At 37.1% G+C, this 21,865-nt stretch overlaps 1 protein-coding gene across 1 annotated transcript; it reads left to right on the top strand.

Moving 5' to 3' along the window:
* Positions 1-497: 497 nt before the first annotated feature.
* Positions 498-19,554, top strand: syt9a (synaptotagmin IXa). The gene is made up of 7 exons (XM_008405898.2): positions 498-867; positions 9,804-10,287; positions 10,486-11,041; positions 16,481-16,601; positions 16,701-16,872; positions 17,117-17,246; positions 18,913-19,554. The coding sequence occupies exons 1-7, from the start codon at positions 720-722 to the stop codon at positions 18,979-18,981; spliced, it is 1,680 nt and encodes a 559-aa protein (XP_008404120.1). The 5' UTR covers positions 498-719; the 3' UTR covers positions 18,982-19,554.
* Positions 19,555-21,865: the final 2,311 nt, after the last annotated feature.

The raw sequence follows: 21,865 nt of genomic DNA, 5'->3' as shown, positions 1-21,865 counted from the left end.
GTACTCAAGTTTTCAAAATCTGCGAACAGTATCGCAGATTTTGATGGGTTTTGAGTGGAAAGCGGTTTTGCCAATGAAAGCCTAAAATGATTTCACAAAGCGAGAGAAAAAAAAAAAAAAGTAGGTTCTGATTGGCCATGTGCAGGAACGTAAAACCACACCAGGCTTGTCAGAGCACTGGTCGTTTTATTTATTTATTTAATTATTATTATTATTATTTTGTACTGGTTGTAAAGCTTGCGTCTTTTTCGCTCTCGCCTGCTCGGAGTTAACGTGTTCAGCTTTTCCCGGGATTTGCATCGTTTCGCAGCTCTAATTAAAAAAAAAAAAAGATTTGGAGACAGAAGTCAGCAGCGTGATGCAAACGATTTATTGCAGCGGGAGTACACGCGCACATTTCAGCACATTGGACAGCGCACGGCGCCGCAGAGGCGGTGCGTGGATTCAACCGGTGGCTTTCGGCAGAGCAGCAGAGTGAGAGGAGTGTTTCACTCATTGTTACACAAAAGAAAACAAGTCTTCTTGCTCCACATGTGGGATAGGTTGCTTTATTTTTGGAGCACTTGGACTTGGGGGGAAAGGGGTTGTCGCGCTTTCTAATAAAGTCCGGCGTCGGAAGGCGTGCCGCTCGGTGAGCGTTTCACTCCACACACCGTGCCGACCAGCGTTGGAATAGGTGCCGACGAGAGACCGTCCATTTATAAGGATGCTGGTGGGAAATGCCTGGAGACAGAGATGACGAGATTTGTCAAAAAGCACTCGAACTCCTGTCAGATCTTTGCTCAAAGGGGGAAGTGCAGAATGAAAACTGTCTGGATTTTATCTACTATTTCCGAGATCTGACCAGACCACGATATTCAGATTCAGGTAAGGCATCAGTAGCACGCTTTCCTTCAGCGGCGGTGCTGACCAGGAGGAAACGTGCATGTGACTTCTTTCGTTGAAACCGACCGGCTTACAGCACGGGCTTTCGGGTTAGAGTATTTACTTGATTATAGATATTTAATCAACAATCTTGGTTTTTATTTTTGTCCCTTAAAGTCATTTACCCGTTGTTAAATCGAAATTGCACTTTATATTTGAAGAAATGTCTTGTTTTTATTTTTTCCAAATCGTTTTTGCGATTTCATTTTGGTACCCACCAGAAGAAAATATTAAACTAACTTAATTCCTGACGTTGTTTCGTATAGTTAATGCATCTTTTCTCTATGTTGAGTAAGCAGGAGGTCCATTTTTTGCCTCTGTTACTCGCAGTTCTAATAGGCTCCTACTTATTTGAAAGTTTATTTTCCTCTCTTGCCTAAAAGCCTCTGCCTTGGAGGAATAAAGCGTTTGCCTGAAACCACATCAGAATCAAAGCCAAATGTCAAGAAATACGATTATGTTAAATCATTAAGGCTTTGAGGCTATCAAACCTCACCTGACTTGGCTGGTTGAGCGCGCCTGCGCACAAAAGCAATTCATAGATCGTGCTGGGCACAATTCCTGCAATCCTCCACAAGCCTATTTTTGTCTATATAGTTTCGATGATGATTTCTGATTATACAGAAATCGTGCCATTTTAGGTCTTTCTGTCCTTTCTGTGATTCTTTATATTTTTACTCTAGTCATTTTCCTCCTTAATTTTCTGTCCTGAGTAAACTCACTCACATCCCCAAATGTAGGATTTGTACGGGCTCACAAGCAGACACGGAGGTTGTCGATCTCAAATCACATGATATTTAATTTGATTTTTCACCGTCAGTGGACAGCCATTGGATCAACTACAGCTCTAAAGAGCTTGGACTAGACCATGCTAAAAGTTTGTTTCTCATGTTTTTATGCAAATCTTTTTATTGTCAACCATTGACAACAGTTAATACCAGTCACATATTTAGATCAAATTGTCAGACAGGTGCAGCAATATTAAACTATTAAAGGAATTCCGACTTTGCTTCATAGCTATATCTGACATCTTGAAATTGACATCTGTCTCTTTAAGAAGTTCCTCCCATTTCTGACACTTCCCCATCATCATCATCATCATCATCATCATCATCATCATCATCATCATCATCATCATCATCATAGTAGTGCTTCTCCCAAGGTGCCATTTACAACTGTTCTTAGGAGGGTTGGACTGAGAAGCAATTCAGATGATAATCTCAAGAGATGCACAGTTCCATCCCACTTGCTATCTGCTGCCGCTAGTCTGGTGGAGCTGTGTAGGGAAGGCAGATAGAGGTCCTCTGTGGGGCAGGAGTTTGGGTGGGCTGAAGGTCCAAGATGAAGCTTTGGGTGATAGGTGATAGAAACATTTCTCAAACATGCATGAATCAGCTAAATCAACACTCCAAGTATGTTTTGGATGAGGGAATAAAATTAGAGCATGATATGAAGCTCATAAAAGTCAATTTTATTTTACCTTTTAATGTGCACAGATCATATGAACAGAGAGCACTGACAGACATTCAGACAAAACACTTTTGAGCAACACCATCATGTATTCTTCAGAATGCTGCCTGCATTGTTTTGACTTTATTTAAAGGCAGGTAAAGATGTTTTGAAATATCCTGCGAAAATGTAACATCTGTTTTTGGACACTACCCAAAAATAAACTAAATATTTCAGTCATGGGTTGTGCACCAGAACTGATCAAAGATAACCTCATAATATTGCTGGTAGCAGAACTGTTAGAACCATATTCATTGTCATTCTTGGTTTCACAGCAGTGCAAAGATGCCCTGCTGTCATCTCTATTATCCTGGAGCTGATTTCGTTTTCAATATGGACAATCCAATTTTCCATTTCAAATCATAAAGGAAAAAGGAAATGTTTCTTGGTTTCCCTTTGAGACCCAGTTTTAAGTAGAATACATTCCCAGAATAAAAACACTGAGCAGGAGATGACCAAAATAGGTTGTCTTATATAAAACGCCGCAATTGTGCAACATTTCTTGCTGCTTTTAAAAGTAGCACACAAACTGCTGCTGTTTGTAATTCCATTACATTTCTATGTAACCATCAGCCAATAAGTGTTGCAGCTTTAAAACTAAGCTTCTGTGAATATGAACACCAAGCAGCAGGTAAAACCCAGAGGACAACAATTTAAAATGCAAGAGTCTGTCCCTGGATACTAACTTCTAATTAACAACTGGAAAATCAAGTAATGCTGCTTGTTACACATTGAGAAAACAGCATCTCGGAGCGTGCACACTGCTTTTTCATCTCTTGCTCACCTCCTACACTATTGCACCTCTGAAGGTCTTGTGCTCTAGATTTGGTTCAACTTCTTCATTGTGATGCTGTCTCCAAACCATCCCAGATGTCTGTTGATTCCTCTTAACCAGTCGGTTCTTCAACATTCTGCCAAGCTGGGCTCGGCGTCCTCAGATGGCAAATCCCTCAGTTTCTCCCTGATCACACTTACTCTGGTGTTCACAGAATCTCGCAGCACAGAAAGGACAGTTGGTCTAAGTTCTTGTGCTAACTCTTATGACTGTGCCTACACACAGGCTCAACAACGTACTAAGCAAATTTGCTGGATTTGATTTCTGAGCTACAACAAGAAAAAAAGAGCTATCCTTCTTTTTATTTCATTTATGACCATGTCCATTATCTTCATGTCAAACAATACTCTTATATCCAGGAAGCTTAATTGCTAATCATTGCACTTTTTAAAAATTGCCTTTGATGGTTCCCAAAAATATAGCCAGATTGACTTTTGTTTCTCAAGGTGGACACAGTGTTTATGTTTGTAAATGCTAATTAGCATAAACTTGAAGTAAATGATACACTTCTTCAGTATTATCTCTAAAAACAAAAATTAAAAAGTAAGACCATTGGCTTTGACACATTTGGGAAATATTTAACACGTAATGATTTGCTAATGTTAATTAGAAAAGAAAAACTATTACTATTGATTGAAGTGTCTATCTTCTCAATGTCAATTTTGATTTAAAAAGTTGCAAGCTTCAATGACCAGGTCACAGTAGGATAGAAACATCTTTGCTTATTACCAGAGATGTTTAATGGGGTATTCTGCTTCAAAATTCTGCGCAAGCCTTCCCCTGGACAAATTTATTTTGAATATATGGCACAAAATTCCATCTCTTCTCTTTTACAAAAAGATAACTTATGGCATCTTGCACAGTCAGCATAAGAAAGCAGAATGTGTGCACCACTGACACCATATATCCAAAAATAGACATGGTCAGGTGGATTTGCAGATACTGCCGCTATTAGAAAACACTGTGCAAGAGGGTGGAGTTTTAGAAGATACCTATGTGTCCAGCACAGCTGAACTCAAGGAGATCAGTCAAAAGCTAAGGCAGATGCGGGCGACCAGCGTTTCAATAAATGAACATGATTGGAAAATAAAGTTCTGCTGCAAAGTTGAAAAAAATGGAATGTCTCAGATGGCTAGTTGAATGGCAAGATATGATATGTTATGATATCAAAAAGACAAGTACTTTCTAAACTAAGTGCCATTTTTTCTGTTTGATGTAAAGAACAAAAACTTGACGTAACAAGTACTATAGAATGGAAAACAAAAGCGGAGACATTTAAATCAAATTCAAGAATCTGCCAGTGTGACAACAGCAGGAAGTGGGCATTGATGGACGTTGTAGTAGTGCCAAGCAAAAGACCAAACACTGATGTATAACTACACCTTAAACAAAGAAAGACTCTAGACCAGCTAAGGCGTGTTTGTTATGTCTGCAAAATAATGTTTTTATAGCTGTCAGATTCAGCTCTGACAGATATAGGCTGATGCTTTCACCTGCAGCTATACCAACTTCAGGATAAGAAATTGAAACTGGAAGTGATTGGAGAGGTAAAAATTCTACCTCAATGTGTATAAAAAAAAAAATAAAAATAAAAACATGAAAACTTCTACTGCCCTCATAGCAGGGATGAATTACATACATATTCAGTTTTTGCGTTAAAAAATTAAATCTGTATGTAATAACTTGGTTAATTTTCAGTCTCGACTCTACAGAGACATATCCATAAAATCAACTGAAATTAATTAATTAAAAACCAATTCATGTCTTATCATAGTCACCATGGGAGTGTATGTTTGAGAAGTAGAAGTAGTGTGAGGGTTACCAGATTAGAGATCAAGACCATCAAAGCACTTCTTTTCAACTAATCATTGCCCTCAGAAAATGAAAAGAATAAACAGAAGCCTGAACTCTGCAGCTAGAAGAAATGCATTGGTCCCAGGTAGTTCTTTGTCTGAAGCTCATAATGAGAGAACAATAAGAGGTATGTTTCTAAATGCCTTATTTATCAATAGTCTCATTTCTAGTGCATTATTCTCTCTAAAACTGCAAAAATATTGACATTTCACCTTTTTTTTTTTTTACTTCATATTTTGGGCTGCAATATTAATAGGAGTATTCATTTGCATATTAGCTTGTTTTTTGTGGCTGACTTTCTGCTTACCTCCTCATTTCATTGGTACTCTAATTCAAATCCTACCCATTCTGACATAAATGTTGGCATATCTACATTCAGTAACCCAGAATTGACTTCCCGTTTTGATAATCAGCTTTGTTAAAAAAAACAATACATTGTCGAGCGTAGCGCTTTGAACTGCAACTGGAAAGACAGAGGCTGCACAAAAAGAATCAGTTTAGTGCATAAATACTTGGTTGGAATTTGTGACAAAATGGCGTGGCAACATAAATACCAACCTTGTTGGCAGGAGAAGAAACCACTATGTGCATGATATAAAAATGCTGCATACTGTGCAGATTGCAAACATTGTACACATTACCGGTTTAGGCTTACCAAAGACCAAAGCAAACATGTCAGCTGAGAGTCTTCCAATTGCACACAATCCATCCTGGTAAAACCAGGCGCAGCTGTAATAGTAAAGGCAGGTAAATAACTGGAGAGCACTGACTTTGGCAAGGGAGAGTATTGGACCCACCGGGTTGTGAAATTAGTACAAAAAATTAGCCTAACTAATAATACACAAGGGAAACATGCTTATCTCATGGTGGACCTCTGAATGTTTACATGCATTAGGACAGACTAAGCATTCAGAACTTCTGGGATCAATGCACAATGGTTCATATAAAATTCCTTCTTCAAATTATCATTACAAGATTGTAGCAGTAGAACAATTTGCTTATCTGAAGACCAATCAGATTTTTCACACACAGCTGTGTGATGATAGCTGTGAGGACCTCCTTACACACCCAATCTTTAGTTAAATTTGAATTCTATTTAAAAAAAATAAATTGTGACAAAAAAACAAAAACATTATGCAAGCTGGGAAACAGCAAAGATTAGTTTTTAAGATTAAAGAAGTGTAAAAAAAAAAAAGTCATTAAAAAATAAATACAAGTAATCTGGGGGTATATTTACTGAATATTAAGGTGAAGACGACAATTGAAGTCTGACAAAATAACCAATACAGCAAACTAGAGAAATTCAGCCAAGCATACATACCTATTACCTATATTGCCAAATTATCTATCCCTTTGGCAGATGCAGGTTTAAAATAATCCTTTACTTTTACTAACATGCTTCGTCTGACAAGAGCTACTTTGTGGTGGCCAAGTTTGAGTCTTGACATGCATCTGGTAATCAGTGGAGAGAGCTAATTAACAGGGGGATGGGAGGAACTCCTTACAGAATGGGGGAGTCTGCTTCACTCATAATCTCTGTTTTGACAGTGATTCAAATATCATAAGATGAAGTCCACAAGTACACTGTGGGCTTAGAATCACTGTGATGTGATTTTTCACTTTTATTCTCCCACACCCACTGGATGTATAAGAATAAAATATACTGAAGCATTTTCCTTTTTTTTAAATTATTTTGTGGCCACAAAGTTCAATGTATTCTGTTAGCACTGCATTAATGTGAAGGGGAATGAAAAGATAACGGGGTTTCCAAAGGTTTATAGAAATTGCATAAAGTGTGATGTGGATTTGAAGGCTGGGAGTTCATCTGTGTAGTTAAATCAAAAGATAATCTGTTCACTACTCTGGCATTTATCAATACAAATAACACTTAATGATCTGATTTAAAACAGGAAATGTTTAGTCTTCTTATTTCAGACACTGAGAAGATTATTATTTGTGGGAGTGAAAATATTTGATCTCAGTTTTATTCTTTAAACTGACCATCTCACAGAGCACTGTGAGATGGTCAGAGCTAAGGATATTTTCAACCTCACCTTACTCAAATATCTGCTGTCAGCTGTATTGACTTAGTTGCAAAGCTACCAAGACCTAAACATAATTGATGGCAGAATCAGGCTCTGAGGATGCTTGTCTTCATCATGAACAGGAAAGCTGGTCAGAATTGGTAGGGTGGATGTAGCTAAATACAGGACAATCTTGCAAAAACCTTGAGATTAGAGCAGTGATTCAACCACCAGCAAGACGACAAACATAAACATATATCCAGAGCTTCAGTAGGATGGTTGAGAGCAGTGGTCGCCAAACCAGGTCTTAATGGTGAGAAACCTCATTTAAATGAATGGCGATGAACTGTCCTCAATGACATTCTGATAAGAAAATACAATCATTCAAATCAGGCCTGTTGGAGCAGGGGCAATCTGAAATATGCAGGACAGTGAACCCTGAGGACAAGGGTTAGGCCCACTGCTATTTGCATACTAAGAGATTGGAATAGGCTGCTCAAAATCCAATCCTTTAATTCATTTAAGAATTTGTGGAAAAATCTAAAATGTGACATTTATAAATACTTGCTAATTTTATAGGAGCAGGAAGCAGTTCTGCAGAGAATCAACTGGAACAGATAAACAGAAATATATGGCATGCTATTCGAACTTTTATTTGGAAAACATTCTATGTAAAACCTACATATAATTTATTTCATCATCAAAACTGTGCAGTGCTGTGGGTTGACCTTTACATCAAATCTTAATAAATTGCATAGAAGGTTGTGGCTGTAATGGAAAAAGTGCAAAGAGGTTCAAGATGTATACCCACATCTGCAAAGCCATCTATTTCTCTAAACATCCATCCATCCATCCATCCATCCATCCATCCATCCATCCATCCATCCATCCATCCATCCATCCATCCATCCATCCATCCATCCATCCATCCATCCATCCATCCATCCATCCATCCATCCATCCATCCATCCATCCATCCATCCATCCATCCATCTAGTGGGACTGGGACAAGGCTGGGACTAGGGACACCCTTGTCCCCACTAGGGACACCCTTGTCCCTAGTGGGGCTGGGAGGGGTGCTGGTGCCTATCCCCTGCGAACGTTTCGGGCGAGAGTTGGGGTACACCCTGTACAGGTCACCAGTCTATCGTAGTATTTCTAAATATATTGAGTAGTATTCTTATTTTCAACATTTTAAAATAAAAGTGTTTTTTGTAGGATGTTTTGCATACTTTTTTTATTTTAAAATGTTGAAAATGTTGAGTAGAAAGGATCCTGTTGACAAGCGCCTTTTCTGCTCTCTCGAGAAAAAAAGCTCTTAACCTGTTTATAAAGTCTGAATGGTTTCATATTTATTAGATTTTATTGACTCAACGAGTAAAATAAGTTCGATTCTGCCATGTCTGTCTCACTGCTGTGAGTTGCATTTTTCCTGTCTTGCCACGGAAATATATTACATATTCACTTTTACTTATAAAAGATGGCTGGGATACTTTATCATGTTAAAAAATGAACTGAGCACAAGGTAGTAGTTCAGCTCCTACACACCGTTATATTTTTTATACGTATGAGTGTACAATGTGATGAGAAAAGTACAACCGCTTTGACATTTTCACTTCATTCCTCCTCTACGATAAGCAAAAAGAACAAACTACAGTCTGAAGGACATTCAGATTGAATGAGTGAAAAATAAAAGAAACCCAAGGCTTATAATCTATTGAGTTCAAGATTTTTTTAAATATTAACAGGACAAAACCATGAAATCCACCTTTTGCTGGATCATTTAATACATAAATAAGGTAGTATAAACACAGCACCATCCAACATTTTTTAATTTGTACGGTACTTGAATGAAGTTAGCCTTTTATTATACTCTCTAAAGTGGTGTTGATCATTGGTACATTTTCTAGAAAGACTGAAGAGCCAGAGTTTTCTATTGACTTTGGTTGCTTTTTGTCAGCACATTATTAGTCAGGTCTTTTTCTCTCAGATTGTACAGTGTGAGAGAAAGTGCACTGGGTCGATGGGTAAAGAGGAAAAGTATTTTCAGAGCTTAAAAAGTATCTGTAGCAGATCTTCAAAATCATAAACTGGACGTTTGATCTAAGATTTTCTCTCAAGAAACTGTCTTATAATTTGACAGTGCTAAGTGCAACATATTAGAAAATGTATAGGTAATGTTTGCAGATACTTTTGTTTAAAAAAAATATTTGCTGCAAAGAAATCTAAATCTTAAACAATTTATATGTTAATTACACTGTCATACACATAAACACTGCTACATCCTTTGAGTATAGAAGCATTTGTATGCACCATACAACAGAGTTAAATGTCTTAAGAGAAAAAAAAATCCTGTCAAAATGTTCAAACTGAACCCTGATGAACTAAAAGAAAAAGTGAAGTAAAGCTAAAGTCTAAGAACATTTATTTGGCAATCCAAAATTAGCACATTACTGTATGTGTTCTATATAATTTATAAACAAAAACTATCTTGAAATATCCGCCGGAAGATGAATGTGTCTGTGTTAAGAATTGATAATATTCTCACTTTTCTCCTATAGTTAATCAATAGCAATGGTGTAGCTTTAGCAAGAAGCAAACATTACAAGTAAAACCTCAAATTAACTCTGATTTCTTTTCACTTGTCATCTTCTCAGATATATCAGTGAGTCTACTCTCACTGGTGGTTACTGCCTGTGGATTGGCCCTATTTGGGGTCTCCCTCTTTGTCTCGTGGAAACTCTGCTGGATACCATGGAGGGAGCGAGGACTTTCACCCACAACAAAGGAGGCTCAAGGGCACATAAACCCCACCATGAGCCCCCTGCCCACACAGCCTGCACCCAAACATCCAGTTTACACTGCCGTAGACCCTCCGATGCACAACCGCCGTAAGTCTTCGCATTGTTCTGTCGCCAAAGAGCCTACACCCGTGGCCTCGGTTGTGTCAGTGGAGGCTCCCATGACTCCTGTGTCACCTCCACCCGTGGCGATAGCCACACCAGAGGCAGCTATGAAGATAAGCCACACATCCCCAGACATACCACTGGATGCTCAGAGTAAAACTCGGGAAAATGGAGTTCACACAAACCCTCGAATGCAGAGGCAGACAACAGAACCAGCACCAGGACAAGAAATGGGGTAGGTATTGGTTTTCCTAATAGTCACAACTAAGAGGTATTCCTGTTCTGGGACTCCAGCCTTTCCATTATCTTGAATGTAACTACTCATATGTCTCTCTTTACAAAATGAAAAAAAAAAACAAGTTGAATCTTACTGCCGTTGATTCTTTTTGGCGTAGTCTGACTTTGATTATTTGTTTGCCTTCTTTGTCCTCAGTCAAGGCTCCATTCGCAGACATATGAACCTCTCTAACCCAGACTTCAATGTGGCGCAGTTCCAAAGACAGGATTCCCTTACTGGAATGGGTCTTGGCCTTGGCCGCCTCAAACCCGAGCTGTACAAGCAGCGCTCGCTCGAGGGGGACGAGGGCAGTCGCAGAGGTGGGGGCTGTGGGCGTCTCCACTTTATTCTTAAATTTGACTGCGACTTGGAACAATTAATAGTTAAAATCCACAAAGCAGAGGACCTCCCAGCCAAGGATTTTTCTGGTACCTCTGACCCTTATGTTAAGATCTACCTGCTGCCTGATCGGAAGACTAAACACCAGACCAAGGTGCACCGCAAGACGCTCAACCCCGTGTTTGACGAGGTCTTCCTGTTCCCTGTGGCCTACTCTGAGCTTCCCACACGAAAGCTGCATTTCAGCATCTACGACTTTGACCGCTTTTCACGCCATGACATCATCGGTCAAGTAGTGGTAGACAACTTCCTGGATCTGGCAGATTTTCCCAGGGAGACAAAACTCTGCCGCGAAATCCAGTATGTCTCCTCGGTAAGTCATTTCAGGTACTCATTTTGTTCCATGGTTATAGAAATGAGAAGTAAAAAATAAAAATGAATGTATGTTTTATCATGGTTCATTAGAAGTTTTTTTATATATTTATTTTCTTTTCTTTTCAAGCAGTTGAATTCTCATTTCTTCATTAAACACTTGTTCTCTGAGGTTCTTTGTGGTGTGAAGAAGCATAAAATCATTGTCTGCTTTCCCCTTTGCATTGCAATTAGTTTGACTAGTCACTGTAACAACAGAAAATATACATATTTGAAAGGAAAAACAACCAGCACACAGTAGCCGTCAGATGCCTATCTAACATAATCCTTTATAATGTTCACAGTTGCCAGACATATGACTCATTTTAGTCTGGGCCTGCTGCCATTACTCTTTCTGCTGAAACTAGCCAAAAGAAAAAGAATTCACAAGACTTTTGAGAAAATCAGCAGGATTAAAATGCATTTCCCACATCGGGTTTATTGCAGTTGTGCTTGTGTCTATTTTAAAAGGTGACAAAATTATAATGTGAGATTATTTTTAGGGATCACAGCTGCTATGTTATTCGACAAGTATGATCAAAGATGGTAGTTTTTTTATTTTCATTTTTTATTCTTCATGACTCTAAATATAGAAAAGAACACTAAGCATAATCACTGGAGTTTGGTGGCTCATTTCGTTTTTGGGTTAATGCTAAAAGGGCATATTCTGGGACTAAACATGTCTAACAAATAAGTTAACATGTTTTTTTGCTCAATCAAAGATGATGTGGGGAGATTTATGTTTTCTGTGTTTGTCCTTTCCTTGCAAAGCATTTTTAAATGTCCTAAACTGCATTAAATGTTTGTCATAAGTGGCTTTTAGTGTCAGTATTAGATAATATTTTAAATGAAGTATCTTCTCTTGAGCCTTGTCTGCAGCAGATTGATTGGCTTCCTTGTCAACCTGAGATATGAGAGTCATGATTGTGTTCACAGACAGTAATGTTTTAATTATTAGTACTATTGCCTCTATATTTTGTTTTAAAATACTTTATTGTGGTAGTGAAATTATTGTTTGCGTTAAATGAAACAATCAGCTAAACGACTTTCTTTTTTTATTCATGCCATGGCCTTTTTGTCCCTTAAATCCCTGAATTTAAAAATGTGAAGAGATTTAAGGGCTCCAGGCTTCAGCTTTAACATCAGTGACTCACAGTAAGAAGTTCTCAGTTTGAAAGTTGGCAACGCAAACTTTGCGGAGTTTATACATTCCCACTGTGCATGGGTGGACTTTCTTCATGTACTCTGGTTAGATCCTAAAATCTTCATACATGTGTCTTAGTTAAACATGAAATCACAAATATTATCCCTAAGTATGAGTGTATGCCTTATGGGTCATTCTCTCTTTTGGGCTTCAGGAAGGATAATGACTTTTGCAAAACTGATAACAAAAAAAAAAAAAAAGAAAGACAATAGTTAACCAGAGATGCATCTTTTTTAACCGGTCATGCAATCAGCGAAGACAGGAAGTTTTTTTTCTGCTCTAAATATCCTAAATCTTCACATAACTAAGAGAAGTCTCCAGTTACCTTAGAGAGGTAATTGCTTGCTGAGCCTCCGCAGATTTCCTGGAAGAAGACAAATGGGAAGAAATCATGTTTGAGGAATGACGCAAACTGGGTTTGGTAGTTTTGCTTCAAAGCTACAGAGCAATGTAAACTTTGATTTTCATGCTTGAGTCAATATTAAAAGATTTGAGCACACACACCTCAGAGAAAGGCCCATTTCACTCGCTGAGCTCCAGTGGAGCTGCAGCTAAATGTCTACCTGACTAAGAGAATGACATTGCCTTTAAAAATGTTGAGTAAAAAGGAAGTGATTTTCAGTAAAATAACATTTTAGTTAAACAAATGCACATCATAATTTTCCAATTACCCTCAGCCAACGGCAAGTTTTGCAATCAAATAAGAAGTAAGAAGGTCTCACTTTGAATGCAAACAGACAAAACTAGTTTGAGCTTAATAATTAATGAATACTACACATTACGTCAGTAACATTTCAAATTTATTACCATGTGCAAGAGAGGAGTGACGGAATAGAGAAAGTTGTCACAAATCAACAGAGAAAAAGAGGCACAGACATTATTCTGTTGGCATGCTGCCAGATAGAGACTTCAGAGGAATATCGACAAAAGTATTGATATTTGTGAGCAAACTCCCAGCTTATGGTTGTTTTGTGGATCGATGCCTCCCCACTTATGCCCTTGATTAATTGTTAGTCAATGTTGTCCATTTAGAGCAGAAACCCACGAGAAAGGTGGATGATGAGAACCAGTGATTCACAGAATCCAACATCCTCCATTCTCACACTTTTCTTTCACACTCCCAGTACTCAGAGAAACCAGATACAGCTCACAGGCTGTGTGCCTCGTCTGAGCACAGACTGTAAGACGTGCACAAATGCTTGTGTCCACAAAATCTGCACAGAAATATCTCAGAAATTAGTACAATATACAAAAGGTAGGACATTCAGTAACTACTGCACCACAGATGATTGGATATAAATGATGGAATTTTCATTAAGCCTCATTGCCAGAGGGAGGGACCATACTGTTTGTTTTGCTGCCAGATTGGTCTCGTTGAGCTCTGCAGCAGAAGCAGATTGTATATTGATGGAAGAACATGTGTCATTTTTCTGATATTGAGAATGGCACTGGTAATAAAAACAAATGCTGCGTAATGCTTTTATTGCTTAAGGGGATTTGGATTGGATTTCGTTTTGATGATTTTACCTTTTCAACTTCATGTAATGAAGGATAATGTGCCACAGATGGTAAATTCAGAATAACAATAAATGTAATATTGTTGAAAAAACCTCGGCATATGATTTCTAAGCTGGATCCTAGAGCAGATTTTGAAATTGTTTACCTGTGTGCATTTTGATGATGCATGTTGACGGGACATGAAGCATGTAAGACCCGCAGGTTCTTTGTGGGATCTGGACCATACTATGTCAATGGATAAATAAATAATCATTGGCTGTGTTTGATTATCAATTTCTGATTCATGCCGAGATATATGCCCTTGTGTACCCTTAGTGGTATATTTTTTCTTGCCTTGTATTGTAACACTCGAATATTTATAATTTCTGAATACAAATACCTCAGACAAAGTAATCTCAACCCCTGTATGAGCACCCATCGAATTAAACATAAAAAGTGTTTTAAGAACCTCTAACGCTATAACAGTCCTAGGTGAACCTAATTGTAAATGTTGGACTGGAAATGTGTTATGCTTGTATCTATTGTATAATTCCAGGTTGCCTCTAGGTCATAAACTGTTGAAGAATTGCTGTGAATTATTCTAAAGCCTAATTTAACACAGTTATACAGTATTTACACTTGCTGAAAATACTATTTAAATATCTGAAATGTATAAATTTCAATTGCTTTAATTACAAATTATATTTGCCCCACTTCATACATAAATATGTATTACATATCTATTTTTGTATTCGTAGCATATGGATGTCACCATTTCACGTGAAATCTCCACTTGTATCAAATGGGAAGCGTGTTTACTTGAACTCTTTGCATCTTGCAGAGTTCAGTTTGAGAGACATCTGTGTGGTTAATTATTATGAAGCCACAGCTAAATTGAGCAAGCCATTACACAACCATGTTCAACAATCTTAGTTAATAAATCACAAGAACCCTTTCACTTTCACAAGAGAAAACAAACATATCTGTTAGAGCCGCATCAATGAGTAAAACCAAACATACTCGGAAACTGATAGGTATTTTCCTAGAACCTACATAAAAGAACCACAGACAACGTATATGAATTTCATGACAAAGCCCTTGCAAAGGAGAAGACTCTATCAACTGCTCCTCTGAGCCGTTCACAGAGCGTTCTGAAGATCTTTGGGTAGAGCTTGTCTTTTATTTTCAAAATTCAAAGAGGGAGGATAGGCATGATAGACAGCAGAGGAAAAACAGCAAAGGTCGTAAAACATTTTACCTAAACACAGCAAAGGTCGTAAAACAATTTACCTAAACAACTAGCAAAGGTCGTAAAACAATTTACCTAAACAACTAGCAACCCAGTTCCAGATGCGATATCTGATTTACGGCCTGAGCCCGGTTCAAATCTCGGTCAAACTGTTTCACCTCAAGATGAACAGGCAGCTGTGACCCCCAGGTCAGTTAATACACACACTAAAGAAGAGAACATTTTAAACTGACTAACATTAGACTGAATATGAACTAAAGTAACAACAAAATGATAATACCAAAAAATCTCTAACAGAAACTCAAGGTAATTACTGGCACATCTTGGCAGAAACGGTGAACAGACACCGTATTTACTGTGCATAACATTACCATGTCAAACAATTATTTGTATGCAGGTAACTCGGGGGGGGTAGCATTACTCATTGAAATCAAATGATCTACTTTTACTGGCTTATTCACCTCTGATTGCGTCAAATAAAGATTGTTCATGAGACTCAAATCCCAGACCTTGAGTCTGAGTTGAGTCTTGAGTCTTTACAGTGTGACATCAAGTCTGTAAACTAAGTTTTTGCAAATTAAAAGTGACTTTTGTAAAAGTCACAGATTTGAGGCTCCTCTGGTAGTGATGCCTAATGTGAATGTTTCGTCCCAGTTAAGATTGCATTACTGTTCAGATAGTGTCTTTGCTTCGTTATAGCTAATTAAAAACTGAAAGGATTATCGTTTTATCCATGATAAACCTTAAGTATAGGTCAATTGGTGTGCATAGGCTTGGAGCACGTGTTTAAATTTCTCTACTCTATGAAAACCCTGTTGGCAGAGAGAAAACTTGCAATGATCACAAAACAATAACTCTGGAGTCACATAGTAAATTACTGCACTGCTCTGTCACACATGTGTGGTTTCAGTATTTTTTATGTTCTGATTTTTTTCACTCTCATAAAGATGCACACACATAAGATTGCACAGACTGGATAAAGCATTTGCAAGATTTAACTTTATCGTAAGCATGGACGGCTGGACGGGTAGATGCATGGATGTCTATCCATCAAACATTTAAATGCTTAATGGGCTGACATTTTATAAAATTAAACAAACACATCAATAACTCAGGGAGAGATTGTAGTGTAGGAGTAGTGCTCGCCACACATTTTGTCTGCTGCCATGGTTCTCACTTCTTGGTGGAGCTATTTTCAGTGCAGGTGATAAGTGAGCTGCATTTAAGCAGAAGTCTGCATTCTAGCTGAAATATGGGAGGGTTTATCTGAGCCAAGCACAGGACTCGGTTCTTCATTTTGAAAAAAAAAACAAAAAAAACATGAAAAGCACTGTAAATAAAAGTCAAGACACTCCTGCTGTTCTTCCTCAGCTTTGGCTCCAGTGCATAAAGGAATAACAAACGAAGATTCAAACCGAGGTGAGAGTAAATGTGTCTCTGATGTCTTTTAGGATAACGTGGACCTTGGGGATTTGATGTTCTCCCTCTGCTACTTGCCTACAGCAGGCCGATTGACCATAACTATGATACAGGCTCGCAATCTTAAGGCCATGGATATAACTGGCGCATCGGGTAAATGAAATCAGACCTTGTCAATCCATAGAAAGTTGTTCAGCTGTCCAGGAAAGAAATAAATGCATAACGTAAACATTTCTCTGTCTTTTAAAAAAGATCCGTATGTGAAGGTTTCTCTGATGTGTGAGGGTCGGAGACTGAAGAAAAGGAAGACATCTACGAAAAGGAACACCTTGAATCCAGTCTACAACGAGGCTATTGTCTTTGATGTCCTTCCAGAAAACATTGAGCAGATCAGCCTTTTAATAGCAGTGATGGACTATGATCGGTTAGCTTACAACTTACACCATTTAGTTACCTTCCATTAATAATTACAAAACAATAAAGAGATAAACCTACACTGAAACCTTTTTTAGGGGATGTATGGTTTAAAGTCTGAACATTTTTTTAACAATCTTAACACTTTCCTTTCAGAAAGTTTTCTCATTAAGAATGTAACATGGCATTGACCCAGAATGCAAGGCAAGCTGAGATTACATTCTTTCTCTTCTCTCTTCCCCCTGCACCTGTAGCGTGGGTCATAATGAGGTCATTGGTGTGTGTCGAGTCGGCAATGATGCAGACAGCCTCGGTCGAGAACACTGGAGTGAAATGCTCACATGTCCACGGAAACCTGTCGCCCACTGGCATCCTCTTGTTGAGGTGAGTTGGCTTTTCTATAATGGATGTGACAGCTGTTTCCAGGCATGGACGACTGACCAGTTTTCAAACGCAAAGATTTTTTTTTTCTTCAGTTGTTTTCTATTAACCATTTCAAAACTGGGATCTTCCACAAAACCTTGACTCTTCTTCTCAGTTCCCGAATTGTACCGTTTCTTCAACAGTAACATTTTTTGCACATTATTAAGTTTCTAGAAATTGAAGTGGCCCAAAAGATTTAAAACTTCAAACTTATAAAAAAAGATAGAAATATGAAGCATATTTCGACGTCCTAGTTTTTCACAAATAAAACCAAAAAAGTCGTCTCTTTGCTTGTCTACATAAGTTGAGAACAAAAAAAAGCATCTTCTCACTTAAAAAAGCATAGAGAAGATGCTTTTTTACATACTGTTATTTCAGTATGTATTTGAATACATTAGGTGTCTTTGGAACAATGGTCTTAAGACACAAGAGACCAAAGTGAACCACATAAATCACATGCACTTACCAGAATAATAATGTAAGTGTAAAGGTAAACAAGGCCGTTTGTCCTAAAGCTGATTCCAGTAATACAGCAGTTTAATGACGCTGAGGATATCTTCAAATCTGCAACAGAAAGTATGATAAAGAAAAGGTATTGTAGTGCCATAGTTGTAGAAATATCTGCAAAAATAAATGCCTGGAAACTGCAATAAAAGAAAACATTATTGTACACTTTGTAAAAGTTTTGCTATGCAGAGGCTGATTACATTATTAAAAAAAAGTTCTTTAATTTTGTTGTCTCTGAAGTTGGTCCTACAAATGATTAAACCGTGTGTTTTTTCCCCAAGATTTGTATATTATTGAGTCATTTCTTTTTCAGGAAGAGAAGCCATAATTTAAATACATTCCGGTTTTAACACAAGACGTAAAATTAATGTTCAGATACGTATCAAATTTGACAGAAATGAGACACAGTTTTTCTCTTGAAAGAATAAATATAACATTTAAAAAATGATTACCTCAAATAACAACCAATTCCACAAAAGAAGTACGAACTTCTAGGCGGTGGACAATAAAGTGATTATAAAGTCTGAACCTGAGTAGGAAAAAAAAAGATAATTGAGTTTCATTCACTTTCAGCAATTCAATGCAGACAACAACTTTCTTGTATCGTTGAAAAACATAAAAAAGAAAAAAAAATAACACGTCCTTGGAATCACGACAAATAGTATTGTATTTTTCTACATCCTCTGCAGCTGCTGTATTTTGAATCCTGTGTAGAAACCAAATATTAGCCAAAGTTTTTTTTTCATTTCCACAAATCACTCATTCTCACAAAAATCTTGTCCCATCTGGAGGTGCATACAGTATTTATGCATTCACATCCCAACATAGATGTGAATGCATAACTTTCAAACTTTCATCCTTTCACCAGCAGATGTCAGTCAGAAACTTGATTAAAAAAAGAATAAAGGCTAAACTTTGCTGCTTTCTTTTACTACCCAATTCCATGCTGGCGGTAAGTTATTTTGTATGTTCAAAAATGAAAATGCTCTTATAAAATAAATGTGCTTTTTCTCATTATCTATCTGTTTCTATGAGTTTTTGTGTAATATATTTTTCTTAATTTACTTGTTCATTAATTAATTTTTGTTTTGTTGTGTTCTTTCTCTTCTGTTTATTACAGTACCAGGGGACTACAAGTAGTAGCCAAGGAGGATCTTGTAATTCCCTAAAAGCTCCTCCTTCTCCGTAGCCTTTAGCAAAAATTTAAATGAAACTACTGATCAACCTGAAGCTCCTGCTGAGTGCTGCTGAATGTTGTTCAAAAATGGTTTTAATAAAATTGATGCAGGCATTCAGTAACAACTATAGAAAGGAGAGATGCACACTGTCTTATGTTGCATGTAGAATGATTGCAAGAATGGATGTTTTGTTTTTTATGATGTTTCATTAGAAAAACAGGTGTATGCAGACATTTTAAGTCTGTGCAATTCCTGCGTTTATACAGACTATACTGTTATTTATTTTTACATAGTCTTGGTACTTGTTTTAATAAAGTGAGTCTGTACCTGCAAGATGTACTTAAAACCATTTGAACTGCCATGCCATTTCTTTGGTTCCATTTGGTGTTGACTTGGTGCATGAGGTCATGGTTTGGTGGAAAATCTTCTCCTAGTTTGTTTGCTTCTGTTCCTATTTTTACAATGCAGTGTGTTGCTTTGTCTGTTGATGTGAAGTAACGGTTAATTTACATACAGCGTATATGTGAGAAAAACTATGTTGAATGTTGGAATAAATAGTGTCGAATAAAAGTAATTGGAGCCTTTTTTGTTGAGTTGTCATATTGTTAAATTCCACAAAGAAGTATATTGTTTGGAAGTCAACGTATAGACTTATAGAAGTAGTAGTACAGAATATATATACATGCACAACCCTGATTTTTACAACAAATGTGTAAGAAAATTGTTTTAAGCTATGGAAAAGACAGAAAAACCCAGTGAAACATAACTTTTACAAAATAAATTGTTTTTTTCTATATCTGTAAAAACTATCAGTATGCTGTGACATATGAGACAGCCTGTGAAAAGAAAATCCTTACTGTTAATACCTTTATGAAGTAATATATATGCAGACATTGGGATAGGATATTAACAATGGCTTGCGAACTTGCAATAGTAACAAAATGGGACAACACAATGCATCCAGTCTGGACCAATTGACAGAGATTTCTGAAGATATTTATCTGACAAACATAATGAGGGAATAAAAACTGTAGATGGAACAGAACCAAGAGAAATAGGAAGTATCCCAAAGAAAACAAAAAAAGACGTGTACCTGACATTTCTTACTAATGTTCATGTAAATCCCTGCTTTTGTTAGTAGGATCACAACAAATTGATTTACATTTTTATCCCAGGTTCTGATTATTGCAACTATTTATAGCAGTGGCGATATGTTGTTACAGATGAATATCCTAAGACTGTAACTATCATGCCCTTCAAATATTTGAGCAAGCAGTGAAGAACCATGACCCTGTCTGCTCAGTCGGCTGCTGATTATAATGCACCATGTGACTGTATCGTGATTGGATTGTCATCTGAAAGAGGGAAAAAAAAGAGTGTTGGTTGTCACTGCAGAGACAGAGGTGAGTGGGTTGCTTGTTAAGGCCTTGTTAGTGGGCACTGTGTATGACACATTTCTACTGCACTGTACTACAATGATTCAGACAAGGAGGGGGACAGAGACAGAGACAGAGATCTTATCACTGAACATCTTACCTGGTGGAATAATTATCCACCTGACATTTGGCTTACGCAACCAAAGACTGTTAGTGTTAAAAGGCTGAAGAAAATCCATTGTAAAAAGCTACATTGATAGAACATTTCCAACAAAAGTACTTCAGAAAGGTATTTTACAAAGTAATTAATGATAATGATTATTGGTTTGATCTGACGACACTAAAATGTTCACCTAAGAATATGTGGGATTCTTAGGTTCCACATATTTACTATTTGTAAATGTATCCATACAAATAGTCCTTTTTTTACTGCAGCCTATAGTTTAAAAAAAAAAACAGTGAAACAGCTACAAAATACTTAACCTATGCACTCCTGCTCCAAGTCTTAAGACTGGGGTAAAATGACAAGTATCTGGGTGCTCTGCTGAATTACAACCAGGTCTTAGGCCCTCAGGAGCTTTTAAGAGATTTAAAATTACTTACTGCGTCCAACCTTTGCCATCAGAAATCCTGCCTGTGGATCCCAACGATCCTGCCATGCCCAAAGCCAGAAAGCCTTTTTGCCTAGAGTTATTTATAGTGGTGTGAACGCTTTTCACAAAATGGCATGAAGGAAATAAATATGTGAAGATTTGGATTTCTTAAGACTGTGATTTAAGTTATCATGTGTTTCTAATACTTTGCCTACTTCCTGTGAGTTGCGCCTATTTCTTCTTTCAGAATTATTTTTGCCTGACTATGACCCAGAAGAAAATAGGAACACTGAGTCTCAAGATTTTGATCAGGAATGTATTGAAATCACATCAGAGAATTCTTTATTTATTTTTTTGTTTAAAAGCGAAAAGAAAAAGAGAAAATTGTTTCATCTATTTGATGTGCCTTGTCTTATCTAGATATATAGTTGTGATAAAAATAAATGCATTATTTAATTTGTATTTATTTTTCACTATTTTTTTTGTTTGGCCTCATGATTGTTATAAAAATTATGTTTAAACGATTTTCCAGAAAAAAAAATCATCTAAATATGACAGGTATAAATTCTTTCAAGCCAAACTATACAATGCCACTTCTTTGATTTATTTATATGAAACATTGTGAACAAACTAGACCTGATTAGATTAATAACAATTTCATCTAATAATGTAATAGTGTGTAATCAGGGCTAAACATTGAATGATACTGTTTTTGTTAAATTGGATGAAACATGACCGAATGATCTGTGTTTCATTAGCGCCCCTTGGTGGCCACAAACGAAAATCACATTTTAGAAAATAAAAATCTCAATAGCAGCTCATACAGCCTTTTTGTACAAAAACTGAAATAAAAAAATCCGCATGTAATCCTATTATGTTCAGTTTAACTTGGCGGTAAGGATATAAAGTTAGTACAGAGTATCACC

This window comes from Poecilia reticulata, chromosome 3 (assembly GCF_904066995.2).
Source record: "Poecilia reticulata chromosome 3, P_reticulata-male-v2, whole genome shotgun sequence".
In the NCBI taxonomy this organism is placed as follows: domain Eukaryota; kingdom Metazoa; phylum Chordata; class Actinopteri; order Cyprinodontiformes; family Poeciliidae; genus Poecilia; species Poecilia reticulata.
The sequence above is the reverse complement of the archived record's forward strand: the minus strand, read 5'-3'. Positions and strand labels throughout refer to the sequence as shown.

Excerpts from the sequence above, each read along its gene's own strand:
- syt9a (XM_008405898.2), top strand. The coding sequence starts at position 720 with ATGCCTGGAGACAGAGATGACGAGATTTGTCAAAAAGCACTCGAACTC. Across the intron at positions 10,288-10,485 it reads GCACCAGGACAAGAAATGGG|TCAAGGCTCCATTCGCAGAC; the intron begins GTAGGTATTGGT and ends CTTTGTCCTCAG. Across the intron at positions 17,247-18,912 it reads ACTGGCATCCTCTTGTTGAG|TACCAGGGGACTACAAGTAG; the intron begins GTGAGTTGGCTT and ends TGTTTATTACAG.